This window comes from Theobroma cacao, chromosome 2 (assembly GCF_053813885.1).
Source record: "Theobroma cacao isolate CCN51 chromosome 2, ASM5381388v1, whole genome shotgun sequence".
NCBI lineage: Eukaryota > Viridiplantae > Streptophyta > Magnoliopsida > Malvales > Malvaceae > Theobroma > Theobroma cacao.
This window is the reverse complement of record NC_142640.1, coordinates 46,134,780-46,153,969: the sequence shown is the minus strand read 5'-3', so window position 1 is coordinate 46,153,969 and position 19,190 is coordinate 46,134,780. Positions and strand designations below refer to the sequence as shown.

The window sequence follows — 19,190 nt, the reverse complement described above, 5'->3', positions numbered from 1 at the left end:
TAATTATTATTCAATTTAATTTTTAGATGGAAAAATTAGCCAATAATAATAATAATAATAATAATAAGGGATTGGCCGCCCATGCTTTATTGATTAAAAAAACCCCGGTTCATTAGCTTGTTTTGTTTTATATTTTGGTTTAGCTTTGCCGCCTCTGCGCAAACGATGGCCCGTAGGCTCTGTTCCCGCCTCTTTTCCTTCACAAATCCAAAGCTTTGTTCGCTGCCACCATCATTTTCAAGGTCAAAACTTCTAACTCTTTCCATATTTAATTTTCTCTTGAAAATATGATAAAAAAGAAGAAGAAAAAAACCGTTTCTGTTTGCAGGTCAGAATCTGCTTTTAATTCATTGCTAAGCGGTCCAACAAGTCATATAATCGGTGGGTTTTACCCAAAATTTCAAGGTAAGATTCCAGTTCTCATTTTCAGATTTCTCTCTTATCAACTTAAACTAGTAATATTTTTATATACGCGTAAACTGTCCTTTTCTGATACCGATTTGATGAATTTTATCTCTTGAATGTCTGCGAAGAAGCCATTAGTTACTTGTTTAGCTTGTGACTCGAGGCAGGTGCAATGTGGTCAATGTATTTGTGGAAAGTACTGACAAAAAGAAGCTAATTGAGTATTGTTCATAGTGGGTTTTTCTTGTGAGATTGAAATATGGTAGTTTCGAATTACATGTTTTTCACTTTTTTTTCCTTTTTTTTTTTGGGATATTTCTTTTGAAGAATCATGACCCTTAATGCTACATTCGGCATTGGCAATCCTCACTTGTGGGTTAGGAATATGCTAGTATTTGGTCTTGGTAAACTAGCAAGTATAAAGCTTCAGAGTGGATTAATTAGTTTAATCACATTGCAATTCATGTTTGGGGCATTGGTTTAACTGATGTAGTATCTTAACCTTGGCATGTATTGTTGAATGTTTGCTAGTGTTGCGATCATATGCTCGTGGAGGGCGTAAACATTATGATCTCTTTGGGAGCAAGACGCCAGGTGATAAAGATTTCAGGAAGGCCTGGCAGAAAGAAATGGATGAAGATGAGACCTTATGGACTGGTAGTGAAGATGAAAGTGATCCTGAAAATGATGAAACTGATTCTAAAAATGGTCCAAGTCGTCTGGAGAGAGAGATACGGAAAGTGAGACAGCAGGCAAAGGAGCATTCAGAGCTAATTGATGCTGATGACAGCGATGAGTTGAGAAGCGTATGGTCGGGAAGCGATGAGGAAAAGACTTTGTGGACTGGTAGTGAATGTGATGATGATGATGATATTCCTACAGAAGCTTACCCTAATGAAACTAGTGATAAGTATATAGATAAACTTTTTGAGTTTGAGGAAAAACCTAAATACCGGACCATCTCGGAACTTTTGAAATCTGAAAAGGAACCTGAGGAGTTATCCCCAGGAAAAAAAGCAAGGAAACTTGCAGTCGAAAACGCCTTGAAGAAACTGAAGAAAGGGCCAGATGGACGTTATACTAATGTTTGGGAAGTCATGAGTGATATAGACATTTTAATTGGAGCTTTTGAAAATATTGTTTCTGGACCGGAGTATGAGGAGCTTCGACAAGGGGGACCTAAGAAATTGGATATGCAGTTTTTTAAGGATATTCAAGCACACATGAGGGATCCGAACTATAAGTTCTCACCTGAATTAAAGTTGAAACCAAAAAGCAAGCTGGTTCCCAAAAAGAAATGGCAGAAGGCACAGTCTAGACGTAGGAAAGCACAGAAGCGATAAGCAATATTTTCTGCTCCTCTTTGACATTAACTAGCTTACCTGTATATTATTTGAGTCTTCTGGCATTGTGCTATGAATGTCCTCAGCACTCCATATAAGATCTTGCTTCATTTAGAAAATTCTCAGTGCAATGTTGTTTAGAAATACAAAAAACTATTTCTTTAATTACTCTTCAATGATTTTCCTTACTCTTAACACTTGCTGCCTTTTCTGTATTCAAATCCCACTTTGCTTCTCAGATGGTTGGTTCTGTGGGATTTGTATTTTTCTAATTCTATTACTTACATTCTCTTCATTTATGCCATGGCTGAACATTTTTATTTTGTTTTGTTAAGGTTGATAGTTATAGGTAATTTGATAGGAGAGGAAAGATATGTGTAAAAAGGAAAAGCTATTTTTTTTTATTGTTTGCTAGCAAGAAAATAAGAAGAAAAATGGTGGTATTTTGCTATTTTTTGCATAAACATAAAATCCAATTAATGTACCAGATAGAAATTAAAATAAAATCCAACCATTTCATAAATGAGAGCAAAATGAAAGAAAAAAAAAAATCCTCTGATTAAATTTATTTGGGATTTACCATTATTTCCATATCTCATAGAATTAATTTATTCTGTTACAGATTTAATAATATGAATAAATAATTTGAAATTTAACCTGTGGCTTGGATAATAATAGGTTAATTGTAGGTTTTTTTTAAGAAATTATAAGAATTATTTTTTTTCGACCTAATACTTAAAAAAATTTCTGAACAATTAAAAAAATTCAAATAATTTTAATTATTTTATTATATTTAATCAAATATTTAAACTTTTATTTTAAAATAAATAAAATTTTATAACTAACCGATTATTTGATGTTTTTTATTCAAAATATTATTTTTTATTTTATATCATGTGAGCTTATTTGACATGTAGATATGTTATAGAGACGATGATATAATATTTTGATGTGGTATGATAATATGATCATGTAACATACTATTATCATGTGAATAGAAAATAAATAGTGATATTTTGATATAAAATTATAAATAATATTTTAATTAGTATGACAATTAATTAATAATTAATTAAAAAGATATATTTAGTTTAAAATAAAAATTTATTAAAATTTTTCTAATAATTTAGAACATTTTTAAAACATCATTTTTTAAAATTATTTTTAATTTCTTACAAGCATTCTAATTAGAAAACAAACACGACGTTTGCTTGCTCAAACTGCGACGTAAACAAAACCCAAAAAATGGTCTGCTTTGTTAGTTGTAAGAAACCTCGAACCTTTTCCGCCGCGGGAATGGGAAGTAACAGTCTCTCCGCCGCCTTTAACTCCCTCAAGTCCTCCAATCTCATCTCATGGAAATCGGTATTCTCTCTCTCTCTCTCGAAACAACCCTCATATAATCTTTCTTTTTGTAAATTCTACTCTGATCACAGACCGGTACGCTTCAACAAACCCTGGCGGGATGCATAGAGCTGATGGGAAAAACACTTCACTCGGGGAAGGTTTCGATGGTAAAGATATGGCCGGGATTCGCCGGCGAAGGAAGGTACTTTAAGTTTCAATCGAAATTAATTCCTGCATGCATTGATTTTGCCCAAGAATCGCCGCTGTGCACCACACTTTGCAAAGACGGATACAAGATTCGGACCGTCGAGCATTTGCTTTCGGCCTTGGAAGCTAGAGGCATTGATAATTGTAGAATTCAGATTCAAAGTTTCGGTTCTGAGGATCCTGAGGTCGAGGTTGGTACCATAAGTTTTGTTTGGTTATCTAACTTGACTTAATATGCTTAAACGTGTGCAATAAATTTGAAGCTTATATGATTCATTTCTCATTTGATTGTTACTTTAATTAGTTCTTTCCTTTTTCTTTTTAAAAAATAAAAAGTCCACTTTGCTTATATTGAAAAAATTGCCAGTTTTTTAGATAATAAAATGCATGATTTTACTTTTATACGGAACAAATATATCAAAATCGATTTTGCATTTTAGTTAATGGTTCTTTTTCTTTGTAAAAGTTCTCGACTAGCAAATAGCCTGAAGCAACAACTAAACAGAATCTATGAAGGCCATATTGTAAATACTAAGTCTTTTCTGCAATTATGCATCCCGGCCTTAGGAACATGTTGAATGAATTTGTATAGAGAACTGTTTAGTGGAACATATAATGTGGTGGTAAAATGTACAAACACTATAATGATACTCATGAGTCTTTTCTAATACAATTATATAGGAGGTGACATGGGAATGTCAACTAACATTAACACAGGTTCCTATTTTTGATGGGTCAGCAAGTGCATGGGTAGAGGCAATAGATAAAGTTGGCAGAAAGGAGGCCTTGGATCGGTGTGGCAACAATGCTGAGAAACTGGCACCATATTTGAATGAACCATTGCATGTTTCAAGGAATGATTCTTTTATGGTTGCATTCCCTTCTCCAAAGGTTCGCATAAGTTATGGAATTGACTTTCCAAAGGTAAGATCTGCTGTTCTCAGTTTTGATTGTTCTTCACTTTGAATTCAAAATGGGAATTTTCTTGTTTTTATCTTGTTTCTCTCTTTTGTGGAAAACTGAAACTGTACCATCTTTTATTCTGTCCCATGTAGTGATCTTTATTTTGTCCTTTTCCCACTTTATTTTCTCCTTACTGTCTAAGATATGTGCATCACTACTTTTGTGCTTGCTCCTTCTGTTTATTGAAATGAGTAGATCTTCTGTGGTATTGGATTGATATAAAATTTCTATCATAGGGAGTATTTCAAGTTCAATAAGTTGCTATCTTAAATGTCCTTAGAATGAATCAAGCACAAATGTGAAGACAATTTAAATAACTGTACTAGTAATTGCTTGCTACTGTTAAAAGAAATTAGTATTGCTTTCAAGCATATATATCTTGGCTCAGATGTGGGACTAGAGTCCAACTAGATGGTGAAAAGATATACTAATATTCATCACTGAACAAACCAAACACTGTTAATGGGGATTTTCAAAGTGCTGGCACCCCCCCTCAGAACAAAGAAGAAGGGTGGGGGGCCATTTATAGGCACATGACCTTCCCTCAGCTTTCCCCATGATGTGGGATTGTAGTATTCAGGAGAGTAATATCCTTGATAGTGGAAGGAGCTTTGCACATAATTTGACCCCTCTATTTCCTCTCATTTGAATGGCTTACGGATCTCTTTCAAAGTTACATGCCTTATAGTATCAAATATTTGAATATCTTATGGTTAACATGTACAAGAATGTGAAATATAGTATGCATAATAATATAGTACTGTGGATCTAAGTTTTTAAAGCATAATAAAAACTTAAAAGCATGCTTTAGACATTTTTACACTGAGTTTGTTCACCAGTCTTAGCCAGTCGCACCTGCCTTTTTTCGAACTTGGCTTGTTTATTGATTGAGCTTAAAGTAAATGAGCCTATAAATCTCATTCAAAAGTCATCCATCGAGCTTAAAAAATAAACACAAGTGAGGCCTAATGGAGCTTGTTAATGAGCTGTTCAACGAGCACACTGTTTCATTTACTGCCCTAGATAGGTTAGCTCAATTCAATTGTTTTACCTTGACACTCTGTTTGTGTTTACATCTCCATTTTAGTTGTCTATTGCTTATTTTTAGAGTTTGGCAGCTTGATGTTTACAACCAAAGATTAAGAAGATTGTTGGTCATTGATTCTGACACACAATTTATCTGGAATGCTTTTGATTTATGTGGAAAAATACGATTTACTTATCATATGTTATTGGATTATGCTCAATACCTTTTTAAAAATGTTTGCAGGTGCCTGCAATTGGATGCCAATGGTTTTCTTCAACTGCTTTTGGTGACTTTTACAAAAAGCATATAGCTTCTTCAAGAACTTTTTGTATCTATGAGGAGGTTAATTCAACTTTTTCCAATCTGGATCCTTTTTTTCATTTCCTGCTTTTTTGTTATGGTTATATAATCTTTGGAGACATGAATGCTTATCAACCTTGCCATTACAATAGAAAAATAAATTTAGTCTCTTCTTGCACTAAATTTGAAAGGTGCTAGTTCATGTACATCGTAGCTGATGTATGTTAAGGAGTGATTTGAAGCTACTTAGTGAAATTTTCTTTTATCAATGACAAATTTCTTTCACACATCCAGGGATAAAAATTGACAATCTCTTTGTTGTTGCTAAGTAGATTCATTAGAAAAATATAGCAATATATAAACTTCAATTGGACTTTTCTATGTATGAAGTATTATTTTATCCTTTTCAGTTGTCCATAGAATCGGTGGCATCTTCAACCATGAATTTTTCTTTTCAGATTCTTTTCAATTGAAACACCATGAAGACATCGTGCTGAAAAAGTAAAAAAAATATGCAATTCTTCTGGAATGTTACTGTGGCAACATGTCAGAAGTCATTACCATCTCTCTCTTTGTTTTATCTTCTTGAACAACTATGTCCCCCATCAGATAAGCTAAAGCGAATAGCAGAATGATGTTATATTGCTGCACTTGATGCTTGTTTCCCATGCATTTTCCTATCTCCACATGCTACTTTTCATTAGCCCATGAGAATCAGAGCCTTTATGAACTTTTATATCTCCAAGATTAATATTAGTGCCAGTACATTCTGTGTGAAAACATTTTTAAGTAATGAACTAAGATTGCTATGTTGCTCTGCTCAACTTGATTTTGCCTAGGAGGACTTGATTCACACCTTATTCCTGTCTAGTTTAATATCCTTTTGTCAGCACCTTGGATTACTGTTTTTCTTGGGAAAAGAAAAGGAGAAAAGAGAGGAAGAGCTTATACATATAAAGAATGTTATCAACCGTGACTTTATAAATATTATGCATATTTCAAAGAGCAGAGGGTAAATTATAACATCAATAACTTGCTGCTATGTCTTATAAAAATTAATCTGGGTAGCAGCATTAGCTCTCTGAAATGAGAATTTTTATCCAAAATTGTCCTGAGAGTATATGCATTGAAGTTGGAGATATGTGGAAAAATTAAAAAAGATTGTTGTAGTACTGGTTTAGGAGATCATGGGAAAGCTAGATAGTGGGTTTTGACTTTGAGAAACAGAGAAACTGACATCAATTTTTGGATAACTAAAAGCATGCAAAGGGGACAAATTTTTTGGGGGGATGGAGGGAGTGTCACATCAATGTCGTGCTGCTTTTCTGACCGAACTGAAAGAAAATTATCTATATTTCTATTTGGTTACACTTTGCTGTATCACGTCAGGGAAGTTTATTTCTCAGCTAGCTATATTTCTTTCTCTCGCATGTCTTGTCACAAAAAATTTAAGTAGTTCATTGTTGTTCTATGTTGCTAAAGGTAAATCTATGTGAAATCCTTTCAGGTGGAGCAAATGTGCAATGCAGGACTCATTAAAGGGGGCTCACTAGACAATGCAATCGTGTGTAGGTAAGATGCTAATGCTAAGTTTAAGTCAGATTAGCTGATCATGTGATCCCTGTATGTGGTGTCATTTACGCGCACACACAACCCCACATGGCAAAACTAATTTTATACTCCATTTATAGCAAGCATCTTTGCTTCCTGAGCAATCTATGATAAATGTGGGTTATGTTGTAACTTTTTCTGCTGAACCTCATAGTACAATCTATATTAAAACAAATAATTCTGCAAGTTGGGAAACTTTTATATTGAGCTTTCTGTTTTGTAAAAGTTACAACTTGTAATTGTGAAACATTGGTGAAGTTGAGCAAATAGTTTCGTGAGTTACTAAGTAGTTATGTTATTAATACATAAATAAACAAGATGGAACACAACATTGCTGTTACCTGGTTCTAGGTTGAGTACAATCTGATGTAGGACAAGCAACACAGATGGTATTGGGTTTTTGTTTTCTGTTCATGAATCATTGATCCATGCTGAAGCAAACCTTGATTCTGTTTTAGATGAGTAACAAATGGTTGCTTGACAAACATTGAGCTGTGTTAGATAACTTATGAGGTTCATATTTGAACATAAAAAAATCATGTAAAATTGTTCAAACATCAAAAACATTCTTGTCTTCTTGACATGACTTGCATGCTGTGGAATATTAGAAACCAAGAATTAGTTGATTTTCTTTCTGCGTGCATGAAATACTTAGAACTCTTTTTCTTCTGCAGTGCCAGTAAAGGATGGTTGAACCCACCTCTTCGTTTCCATGATGAACCTTGTCGCCATAAGGTCTTGGATCTTATAGGTGACCTTTCCCTTTTTGCATCGCCTGGTAGTCAAGGATTTCCCGTGGCACACATAGTGGCTTTCAAGGTATGTGTTTCTTCTCACTTTATTTTATCATCTTGGCATATGTGATCTGTTTATTACTGATAATTTTTTTTCATGTAAAAAGTGGTTAAAGATGATTAATGCCATGTGCAAGTTAAATCTGAGATCTGTGGATATGGACTTGAGTTTTATGCCATGGTTTTGATGTTGGGATCTGGTGCACCAAATTTATTGTTGTGTGTTTCCTTGAGCAGAAAATTCTTTGGCCAATTTCATTTTTTTTGTTTATATCATTTGGAATTTAACATATGGTCTAGTTTTTACTAATGAGTCAGTGTAGGCTATAAGTTCTTAGCAACGATTTTGATTCTTTTCCATTCGTTTGCTCTTTAGGTTCATTGTACCTAGTTATACAGCAAGGACAGCATTGACCTCTCATGATCATGGTGTTGTATATAATTCATTCTGTATTTCTGTTTCGTGCTCTATGAGCTGAATTTTTAGCTTCACAGGAAAGTGGAAATGAGACCCAGAACTGTTTTAAAGTCTCTTCCTTTTAATTATACTAAGAAAATAATGAAAACTGACCTGACATTTTGATTCTCTTTCCATTCCAACAACGGTGTATGTGTTTATTAAAGAAACAAAAGACATGGTGGAGGTATGTGTTCCTGAACTTCAGAACTCCCAAGTCATAATTCCAATAATGCTTGATTTCATTATACCATTATCCTAGTTAGTCCATTCCAGTTGTATAAGTCTACATCCTCTATTGGCCCTCATCTCTCTGTTTACATGCAAAAGCAAGGTTCATGTTGCCACCCTCTCCACCTGCACCCCCTCTCATTTCAAGTTTCCACCATGCATTATCACATTGGTGAAGTGTGTTCCTTTACTTCCTAATCTTTTACATCACTTGATTAGTACATCAAAGAATCTGTGTCACTGTGGCAATCGAGTGTTGATTTGGTGGATCATGAAAATTACTTCCATGGTTGATCATAGTAGGCTTTTTGTCTTCCTTCCATTCTAGTTGAATGAAGATTGACCATGATCTAGTATACATGTGAAGCACTTAGTTTGGGTTTAGGGAGGAAGACTGGCGGTGGTAATTTTTCTGTGAAATATTGGCAGCAATAATTTTGGCCTCCAGGTATGCATGCTACCTGCGGACCTCTCTTCTCTCCTTTGACATCTGATGAGCTGAGGCAGTGTGGATGGTGCTTTTATCCTTGAAAATTTTCCTCTATTTTTCATAACAAGCAGCTGAACAGAGATTGGGATATGTTTTCTTCTGTATAGCTGTAGACTGCTAGCGGGGCAATGAGATAGTAGTCATGAATTGATTTTGGCATTCTCTTTTCACAACTGGAAACATGTAGCTTGAAGTCTGAACTAACTGTAGATTTATGTAGAGATAGATTCAGCGAATTGCATACTTTCTGATACTCTTTTGCTTTGTTGCTTGTGATTGATTTCTAAGACCTTGTGCATATTTCTTTCCATCTAATATCTTGTAAGTTTTTGACCAAAAATAAATCCTACTCAAAATGTTTGGTAGTCAGTGGAATCTTCATTTATTCATGGTACAACATTTCTGTTTTAAAGTGATAGTTTATAATCATCCCGAGTTTACACTGGTGCTAGTGTGTTAGCCTCATTACTTTGCTGGTAGTTAGTATAATATGATGTACCTTGGACGTGATGGTTTTGATATCATCAGCGCTAAAATTTTCCTTTTTGTCAGTAGCTTTAAACCATTCAATTGACTTTGCAATTTTGAACATGATACAGGGTGGCCATTCACTACATGCTGATTTTGTACGCCGACTATCTGGAATCATATGAGCAGCATATGTTGTACCTCTTCAGAATTTCTCTAGTTGAATGGTCAAAGGTTTACCTATTAGTATGACTAGTTCAAAACAATGTTAGAGGTCTAACACTTTGTTTTGCATAGTGTTGATGCTTTGCCTTCAAGTATGAGATTAGGGATGTCCAAGGGATGGGGAAGTTTTGACTGAAGTTAATTGAGGATGGTTTCTGTTAGTAGAAGAAAAAGGTTAGGAAGTGTTCAGTTTCAGGGCTGACTAAAATTCTTGATGAGTCTTTGCTTCGTTGCTTGGACTTGTCTGCTTCAATTTCCGCTAGCAACATTCTTCCTATATACGCTGCTCAAACATACCAGAAAGCATAGGTAAATTAGTTGTCCGATACGGGTAAACTGTTGGAGGAAATTTCCAGATGGAAATACCACATGGGGGTATGCTTATATTTTGATTGGGTCAACCGCCGCTTGTGTTTTTTTTAGGCTTTTGAGAGATGAGCTTGTTGTCTTTTTATAGCTCAAAATTGGTTTTTCCTGTTACGTCATCATTAATCTTTGTTAACATATTTTGGGTGCATTTATTATTTTGGTTTTTCCTTTTTATTTTCATTTCTCTTTATGATGAATTTCTTGTTCAAGTGGTGTGAGTACTACAAAAGGTGAGGAGAAACTGAAAACTTGTACAGATTACAGACAAATGAAGGCTCTTGAATCTTGGTGAGGAAAAACCAAAACACAGGAAACCTTCGTTTTCCAATCATTTATTCTTGTATGTTAACTTGACGTTGCAGCTTCATTTTCTTTTTCCAATGTAAATCAGGTGTACTATTTGAGTAAGTTTTTATATTTTATTTAAACAATCATTTTTATTAAAATTTATAACTAAGTTTTTATTCTTCAATATTCTTTCATTGAATTTTATGTATGAATTAATTAAGTTTTATATATTCTTGATCTTTATATTAAGCTTTATTAATTTTAAATTTTAACTCAATATTTTTAATGAAGAGTTTCACAACCTTCTTTTTTTTTAAAAAAAAAAAACGTAATGAAAAGTTCACCTCCAATCCAGCCACTGGAAAAGCGATGGGCCAAGGACACGTGTGTTATTCTTCGAGTGAATGAAAGTCAAACACCACATGTCATGTCTTATGAATGCCATGCTCTGGACGCGTCAATACCTAATTATTTATTATCTTTGTTAAAAGATCGATTATTGTGTTTGGAAAAATTAAATATAATAATAATAAAACACATAAATAAACATATTTTTAAGAAATAATTAATTTACATGTCAGCTTTCACGTGCGAGGACAATTTCCTTATAATGTTAAGAGAATAAACTATCGAGTTATTTTTTAAATTTGTAAGGGTTAAAATAATTTGTTTCAAATTTTAAGAACTAATTTCCTCAAAATATAATTCAAAAAATTAATAAATTAAATTCTAAAATAAACAATTTGAAGATTATTAAATTTTAAAATGAGCATTTAACCATTTTTTCATGCATTTTAACATTATGGTGTAATTATTCATAGATCCAGAAATATTAATTTGAAAAGGACAGTATTAAATGGTGGAGATAATAATAAGTTTATTAATAATAAATTTGAATGATTAAGAGCAATAAGAGTAAGATGAGGTTCAAGAAAACGTGAATTACTTAGCAAAAGATGAAGTGAGGGCAGTGATGAACTGATGATTGACATTATTAAAGAGTTATCATAAGATTTAGTCATAAAATAAAGGAAGACTTTTAAAAGAAGAAATAGCCAAAAGTAAATTTCCTCAAGTATCAAGTGGAAGCCAATTAAATGCAAAGAAGCTAACTGTAGGTATGGGTGTTTCATACTCTTAATTCTTCCAATAGCTTTAATTAGTTGGTTTAGTTTTTTAGTAGTAACAAATTTTTATATTATTAAATATGATAAATTTTAATATATTAAAAAAATGTTATGTAAATATAATCATCTTAATAAAAATGAAATTTTCAAAATTTATTTTTTGATGAATACAAAATAAAAGAAAATTTTATGATTAATGATCTTTTTTCATAATGTCACTTATAATTTTAAGTCATATGATACTAACACAACATACTGACGTGTTATAATGGATAATAATATGATGTATTGATATGGTATGATTAAAATACTCATGTAATATTTTTTATTTTTTATATCAATATCATATGAATATAAAATAATAAGTGATGTTTTGATTAATAATAATTGATCAATCAAGATTTATTTCATTTAAAATAAAATATAAAAGTTTGATAGAATATCATAAATAATTAGTAATTTATTTAAAAATTTAAAAATATTATATCATAGAAATAGATTGAGAGTATTTTAGAAAATCAAATCGAATGATCTTTACCATTAATTAATGAATCGAATGAAAATAATTAGCTTCAATATTTTTTTTGTCAAATTTAAAAAAAAAGGAACAAAGGAAAAAAGACAACAAGACGTGGCAGATGGGGAACGGCATAGATAGGTCGCGCCGTTGCGATGGGGTGCCGACCCGGTAAAAGGGCAAAAGGAAAAAGAAAGCGCGAAAGGGCAAAAATAAGTGAAGGGGGAGCAAAAACAACAGGTATATCCTTTTGTTTCTAACACAACAGAAACAGAAGCCCTTTGCCATCTAACAGTCAGCTCTGCTCTTAAACCAAACCAACAACAACAATTGGATCCAAACATTCCCTTGTTTCACTTTCCTTTCTATAATTGCTATGACTTTCCCTTCAACAACCTTTCTCTCACCTCCCTTTCGTCTCCTTTCTTTCTTTCTTTTTTAAACAAAGGAATAGACTTTTGGTTTTGGGGGCTAATAAAAGTTCAATTATGCCCATTTGCTCATTCTAAAATCTAAACCCCACAGAAAATTAGAAATTTAAACCCGGAATCAAATTCCCACATGTCTTCCACATCTTTGTCCGAGACTACTACGGTGGCGTCTGATTCCCACGCGCCGCTCCTCCGCCCCCGCCAGCCCGATGCCTCGGCTGCTCGCCCTGCCACGCTGGCGCTTCTGTTGGGGCGGGCCACGGGGCGGCGTGGCGCTTCCATGCTGGTGAGGGAGACCGCGGCACGTGAGTTAGAGGAGCGACGGGCGGACTGGGGGTACTCGAAGCCGGTGGTGGCGCTGGACATGCTGTGGAATACGGCGTTCGTGGCGGTGTCAGTGGCGATGTTGATCTGTACGGTGGATGAGAGGACTAATACTCCTATTAGACTGTGGATCTGTGGGTATGCTTTGCAGTGCTTGGTGCATGTAGTTTTGGTGTGGTTGGAGTATAGGAGAAGGAACGTTAGAAGAACATCTGCTAGGGATGAGGAGAGAGGAGATGCTACTTCTGGGGATGCTAATGATAGTGAAGATGAACAAGATGGAATTGAAAGGAGTGCTTTCGGTTCAAATCAATCAAGGTCAGTTTTTTTCGTATGGGTTGACTTGAAATTTGATGTGGCTTTTTGTTTTTCTTTTTTTTTGTTTGTTCAATTTGAGATTTTTGAGTGATTAATTATTATTTTTTAAGATGAATTTGGATGTGGCTTTAGCCTTCTTTTTTCCTCTTTTGGAACTGAATTTGTATAGTAGCATGAGGTTTTATGTTTTTTAAATAAGAATTTGGACGGAAGTATTGCTTGTTTTTGTGCTGAACTGGATGAGGGTTTTAGTTCAATTTGGGATTTTATTGGTTTTTGAAATGGAATTACATAAGGGTTTGAATGTGATTTTGGCTGTCTGGGTTTTTGAAGGATTGAGTCTCTGGTGTATTCCCAAGGAATTGGAAGGTTTTGTTTTGGTGTTATCATATGCCAGTTATGGCACTTATTGATGGTTTGTGGTAAGTATTTACAACATTGATGGAAGTCAATGACCTAATATGTATAACTCCCTCTGCTCAAGATAGAGCTCTTCATTTTAACCAAATGTGGTGAACTGCTAAGTTACTGGAAGTGATCACCAATCATCATAATGAATAAGATGGCGTGAAAGAGTGCCCTTTTGTCTTCAATCTCAAAAGATGGTTAATTTGAGGTAACCTTTTCTCTGGCCAGGATGGTGTGTCAAAAACGTATTTAGATAAAGCTGCCCTGACGAAAGCAGCCTTTGCAAAAATACTTTATTAGCAAGACAATGGATTACCTGCCCCATTCTTTTCCTTTTAAGCATCAAGTGGCCATCTCACTAACTAAAACAATGTGGTCATAGTGAGGAACATGTGTAGGCAAGCGCCTTGAAAGCAAGAGCCACACTTGAGTTAAGTGCCCCTTTTTTTTTTTTTTAAAAAAAAGGATGATTATATTTCTTTTACAAAATTAAGAAAAGGCTAATGTTGTTAGTTTGTAGCATCTTGTTGGAGATTTAAGTGAAGGAAACTTAGATTGGGCATGCCTTTTACTTAAGTTGATTTGTGAAATACATTAGGCAATGCAATGGATCACCTTTTTTTAGTTTTATTAACAAAATTATATATTTTAAAGTTTTTATTAGGTTTTATAAATATAAGTTTGTTTTTTTAATATTTCTTCATTAAATTCTTCAGCAATTAATGTCTTACTTCAGCCGGGTGGGTGCTTTTTCTTTTTGGCTTTGTGTCTCATTTAGTGCAGGTCCTTGCTTCAATGCAACCTTTGACCTGACTGTTCTGCAAAATGTCTCTTGAGTTATAGTCATGTCACAAACTTACTTTCTTATTGAACTTTGAATTTGTGGAAGAAATATATTCTCCTATGAAAAAGAGAAGATGGATATTTGTTTCCTCCTATCCTGATTCTGCAATGTTATTGTAAAGCATCGCTTTCTGATTTCCCGTCCATCCATCTAGAGAATGCTTTCTGTTTGGCTTTCAAATTTGCTGTCGAAATTTATTCTTCTCTGAAAAAGAGAAACTGAATATCTGTCTTTATATCCAACAAAACTGCTTTTGGAAAGCTCTTAATTTGTATTTTCTTAATGCTGATAATTACCATGTTTAGAGTCTAATTGGTTAAATTATGGAGAAATTCCATTTGAACATACCTCAAGTAATGTTTGACCCTGAAGCATGGATATAGATGGTGTACTGGTTCTGTGCTGGAGATAAGTGGTCTAAGAGGTCAGACAAGAATTCGACAGGGGTAGCTTGGGTATATAATGATTGAAGTTCACAAGCATAGCATGTGTATCTTTTACTGCATCTGCTATGTGGATGGGAGATATTCAGATGAAGCCTCGAAGATGGTATTGTTGGAAATGTTTGAGCTTCATAAGCATTTCTTGCATTTTAGAACAGTGTACAATATGGGAGATTCTTTCTGGAGCAGATTTGTGTCAGCTATACTAGTTCTATGCACACCCACGACATGGGTGAAAAAATAAATATCTCTTTTATCTTTTAATAAATTTTCATAATGAGAGAATAAAAAAGTTTATAGTTTTAAATATAACATGTTATTTGAAGACATAAAAGAGAAGAAGTGTGGAAATAACCAAACATACAATTATTCAGGAGAGAGGATAAATAAGTTAAAAAGAAATTTAATTTGAATAAATAACTAAGTTAGTGTAAAAAGATGTGAGACCCAAGTCCTGAATTGTAGGAATGTAAATCACTAAAATGTTCCTTTTTCTATGTATTTTTATTATTTTCCCTCTCTGTTTTTTTGTTTTGTAATTTTATGAACTAAGTTGATGTCTCTAAACTCGTCATACCAACTTATCTATTGGCCAGATAGTTATTTATTTTGATTACCACTTACCAATTGATCAAGCTCTAAACTATGCATGCTTTCATTTGAGTGGATTTTTTACTTGTATTTTCCATCTGAAGTTGCAAATTCTTTGCTGTTTCAAAAGCTGTGATTTTAGGATGATTAAATTATTATTCTCATACAGTTTTGGTGATGAATGGGCAGTGTAACTAAACGTTGTGAATCAGTGAATACTATGGCATCATTTCTCTGGTGGATAGTTGGCTTCTATTGGGTAGTTTCCGGTGGTGATTACCTTCTGCAAAATGCTCCACGTTTATACTGGTATGCCTCTAACCAACCTGTTATTTAACAAGCAACTTATTTGCCAGTTTAGGTGTAACATATTTGTTTATAAAATATTTGGACTTCCATCCTCATGGAGACAAGAAATGTCTACAAGAGTTTCTACCTTCAGTTGCCAAGTTATTGAAGAATTGCAAAGCAGTTATCACCTCATACTAAATGACTTTTTTTTGGCCAACCTCATAATAAAATGATTCATCTATGATATTCTGTCTCCTTGAAATGTGATCACAATCTAGCTGCCACATTTAGAATATCTTTCCCTGTTTTTCAACTTGTGCCATTATTAAAGTTAATGTATTAGGTTAAGCAGGAAAAAATGAAAGAAAAAGAAGCAGAGGGTTTTTACCTGTTAATTATATCATATTTTCAAAAATAGTTTCCTAAAAGTATGTCTAGACCCTTCTTGTCTTCTATTGTTTGTGGCATGTGTTATACTATGGTGTATGCAAAGGCTTCAGGATCTCTTATTTGTGATATCTGCAGGTTGGCTGTGGTTTTTCTGGCATTTGATGTGTTCTTTGCAATCTTTTGTGTTGTTTTGGCATGTTTGATTGGGATTGCTCTCTGCTGCTGCTTGCCATGCATCATTGCAATTCTTTATGCTGTTGCAGGACAGGTGTGAAAGAAAACTTATTGGTTATACTGAATGAAAATCTCAAACAAATTGGTAATAGCTTACAATTTCATTTCTTGTGCTATTCATTAGGAAGGTGCATCAGAAGCAGATCTTAGTATCCTTCCAAAATATAGGTTTCAGATTATAAACAATGGTGGGAAGGCTAGTGTGGGGGCTGGGAAAATGGTCCCAGTAGAAACAAGCAGTGGATACTTGGCAAATGAGCGCATACTCTTACCTGAGGATGCAGTAAGTTACAACTTTATCATTGAGTTTAAAATGGTTTTTCACAATGATGCTAATCCATCACATTATTGTTGCCCCACTCCCTTCTATCTCGCATGCTTTTGTTTTGTTGGGGGAGGGGGGGGGGGGGGGGTGGGGGAGGGTTTGGCGGAATGCTGTATTTTCTGTTTGTTTCCTATGTTCCAACAATTTATAAGCATATATAGGAAATTGGAATTGAGTGTTTAAAGTTTCAGTATAAGGAGCATTTAATCTTTAGAATGTTGCAACTTTTTTTTTCCCATTCTTTTGCTTCAAAGAAAGTATATAGTTATTTATTTTTGCTAAAGGTTCCAAAGAAATGATTTGGTATTTGTAACATGTTTGGACTAAATAATTTCTCTATGTTGTTTAACAAAGCTTAATAAAAGGGATAATTAAAGATGTATTCCTTATGTCTGGAGTGTGGAGATCACTTAAAAGCTTTTCTTGTTAGATATGACTAGCTGCATAGCGTGTCAACAAATAGTTGAAAAGAAATTGTGTTAAGGTTTTTCATGTTCTTGTTACAGAAGAAGATTAAGCAGTCTTTGTTTGAAGTTTGTTGAGGGTAAAGAAAAGGGATTATGAAGGGAGGTAGAGGAGGCATAGAGAACACTTAGAAACAGTTATGAGAGTTTAAGGCAAGTATATTTTCAGAGAATAAATGTTTGGTGATCTGGTAATTGGCTATGCATAATCAGAAGCCTGGAATTGCCGATACATATAATCATTGGGTGATTTTTAAATCTTTCATCACAATAAGATTTCAGATATTATTAATGGCTTTATTTGCTTTAGGTATCAGTGAATCACCCCAAAAAGTGACATTTTTCTGGTTTAGATGAGACCAGAATGGCACAAATTGTGTGGTCATCTTGAAATAGATGAAGCGGCTAACTTTAGATAAATTTCTCTGATATAATTAAGAGCTTTGGGAACAAGTGGACATAAACAATCTGAGGAGCTGGATGTTGAGGACTTGTCTGATATCTGGTTTGAGTTTGAGTTTACAATTAGTAAAGCAAAGCTTTTTGGTAATATGCCATTAATTTCTGTTTTCAGGTTGTACTTCTCTTATCATTATTAATGCAATTAAATTAAGAACTTCTCCATTTTTTGCTTGAAAACATTGGGGTGAAAACCAAATTGAAACCTGCAAATATCAAAATTAGCAAGCCTGGTTTGTTTAGACATTCTGCAACTACTTTTTGTGCTGTCTTGGATGTGTAAATCAGATTTTTGATTTGCAATAACTCCAGGCAGTGTTTCCTACTGCTTTAGCAAGAGTTGCATAATATGCAGCCACTGATAGATGACAAATTTTAGCATGCAGCCCATGTTTGTGTGTGTGTTATGCCCATCTCAGATGCCTGGAGATGCATCATTGTTTGCTAAGGAATATAGCCTTCCCTTTTATCTGCGTTCTTAATTCTGGCCTTGTTCCCACCTCTCCTGGGAAGCCAAAAGGATGAGTGATGATCTCTTTATAAAAGAGTGCAGTCAACATTCTTCATCTCTTTTTCCTTTTGTCAAAGAGAAAAAAAAAATGAAGACTAGTGATGGTCTCTATATGACACAGTTTATTGGCATTTTACTGCCTACTATATTAAGAAGAATGCAACTTTTTTGCCTAATTGCTTTGCCATTATTCTCCTTTTCTGTAGGAATGCTGTATATGCCTAAGTTCATATGAAGATGGTGCGGACCTCCATGCTCTTCCTTGCAACCATCATTTTCATTCAGCTTGCATTGTGAAATGGCTTAAGATGAATGCCACATGCCCTCTCTGCAAGTACAATATTTTGAAGGGAAATGAACAGGTATGAAAGAAAGCAGAGCGGGCCTCAAATGCTGGATTCAGTTGTCAACACTATCTGCATATGTACAGAAGAAACCAGATCATGAAGAGCGATAGTCCTTTATATTTTTAGCTACATTTTTCATTTAACTGGCCTTTTGGAGTTGACTTGATTCCTCTCAGCCCTGTGTGAGTTCTTCGACACACTCTTCAAGAATATGGAAATAATTTTCGTGCTTCAAATGTTTATCAGTCGTACTTGCTTCATTATCGGTAGAATTGAATATCAATGCTTATTTGTATATTTGTTTCTGCATCAACCTCACTTGTGAATCATACACAGTGTACTTTTTTTTTCGGCTGAGGAATGTTGACATTGAATTTTTGCCAGTGAATTTCCCTATTTCCGCACTGCACATGGGAATTGCTTTGTATGAATATACACTTATTTACAGTTTGTTTCATGTTTAGAAGACAAATGAAGAGTTATGTAGGTGTAAAAGTGCCATACCTTGAGGATTAGAAATGCAAACTTGGCTTAGTTGGAGAACTGATTCTTTAGTGGAAGTCCAAACTTTGCTTGTTTCAACTGAAAACTACTCCATGAGCACTCCCCCAAAAGTGATAAGGCCCATTATTTTAAAGGAG

At 34.2% G+C, this 19,190-nt stretch overlaps 3 protein-coding genes across 3 annotated transcripts; all 3 read left to right on the top strand.

Annotated features, from left to right (window-relative positions):
- The first annotated feature begins 110 nt into the window (after positions 1-110).
- LOC18609878 (glutamyl-tRNA (Gln) amidotransferase subunit C) lies at positions 111-2,047 on the top strand. Its single transcript, XM_007045208.3, has 3 exons — positions 111-242; positions 329-405; positions 937-2,047. The coding sequence occupies exons 1-3, from the start codon at positions 166-168 to the stop codon at positions 1,746-1,748; spliced, it is 966 nt and encodes a 321-aa protein (XP_007045270.2). The 5' UTR covers positions 111-165; the 3' UTR covers positions 1,749-2,047.
- Positions 2,048-2,967: 920 nt separating this feature from the next.
- Positions 2,968-10,411, top strand: LPXC1 (UDP-3-O-acyl N-acetylglycosamine deacetylase family protein). Its single transcript, XM_007045207.3, has 7 exons — positions 2,968-3,113; positions 3,185-3,493; positions 4,020-4,226; positions 5,536-5,634; positions 7,100-7,164; positions 7,878-8,022; positions 9,775-10,411. The coding sequence occupies exons 1-7, from the start codon at positions 2,994-2,996 to the stop codon at positions 9,826-9,828; spliced, it is 999 nt and encodes a 332-aa protein (XP_007045269.2). The 5' UTR covers positions 2,968-2,993; the 3' UTR covers positions 9,829-10,411.
- Positions 10,412-12,372: 1,961 nt separating this feature from the next.
- Positions 12,373-18,958, top strand: LOC18609876 (E3 ubiquitin protein ligase RIE1-like). The gene is made up of 5 exons (XM_018115412.2): positions 12,373-13,242; positions 15,718-15,837; positions 16,345-16,477; positions 16,568-16,726; positions 18,409-18,958. Exons 1-5 carry the CDS (start codon positions 12,731-12,733, stop codon positions 18,568-18,570), a joined length of 1,086 nt encoding a protein of 361 aa, XP_017970901.1. The 5' UTR covers positions 12,373-12,730; the 3' UTR covers positions 18,571-18,958.
- Positions 18,959-19,190: the final 232 nt, after the last annotated feature.

Excerpts from the sequence above, each read along its gene's own strand:
- LOC18609878 (XM_007045208.3), top strand. The coding sequence starts at position 166 with ATGGCCCGTAGGCTCTGTTCCCGCCTCTTTTCCTTCACAAATCCAAAG. Across the intron at positions 243-328 it reads CTGCCACCATCATTTTCAAG|GTCAGAATCTGCTTTTAATT; the intron begins GTCAAAACTTCT and ends TTCTGTTTGCAG. Across the intron at positions 406-936 it reads GTTTTACCCAAAATTTCAAG|TGTTGCGATCATATGCTCGT; the intron begins GTAAGATTCCAG and ends AATGTTTGCTAG.
- LPXC1 (XM_007045207.3), top strand. The coding sequence starts at position 2,994 with ATGGTCTGCTTTGTTAGTTGTAAGAAACCTCGAACCTTTTCCGCCGCG. Across the intron at positions 4,227-5,535 it reads ATGGAATTGACTTTCCAAAG|GTGCCTGCAATTGGATGCCA; the intron begins GTAAGATCTGCT and ends AAATGTTTGCAG. Across the intron at positions 7,165-7,877 it reads GACAATGCAATCGTGTGTAG|TGCCAGTAAAGGATGGTTGA; the intron begins GTAAGATGCTAA and ends TTTCTTCTGCAG.
- LOC18609876 (XM_018115412.2), top strand. The coding sequence starts at position 12,731 with ATGTCTTCCACATCTTTGTCCGAGACTACTACGGTGGCGTCTGATTCC. Across the intron at positions 13,243-15,717 it reads TTCGGTTCAAATCAATCAAG|TGTAACTAAACGTTGTGAAT; the intron begins GTCAGTTTTTTT and ends ATGAATGGGCAG. Across the intron at positions 16,727-18,408 it reads TACTCTTACCTGAGGATGCA|GAATGCTGTATATGCCTAAG; the intron begins GTAAGTTACAAC and ends CCTTTTCTGTAG.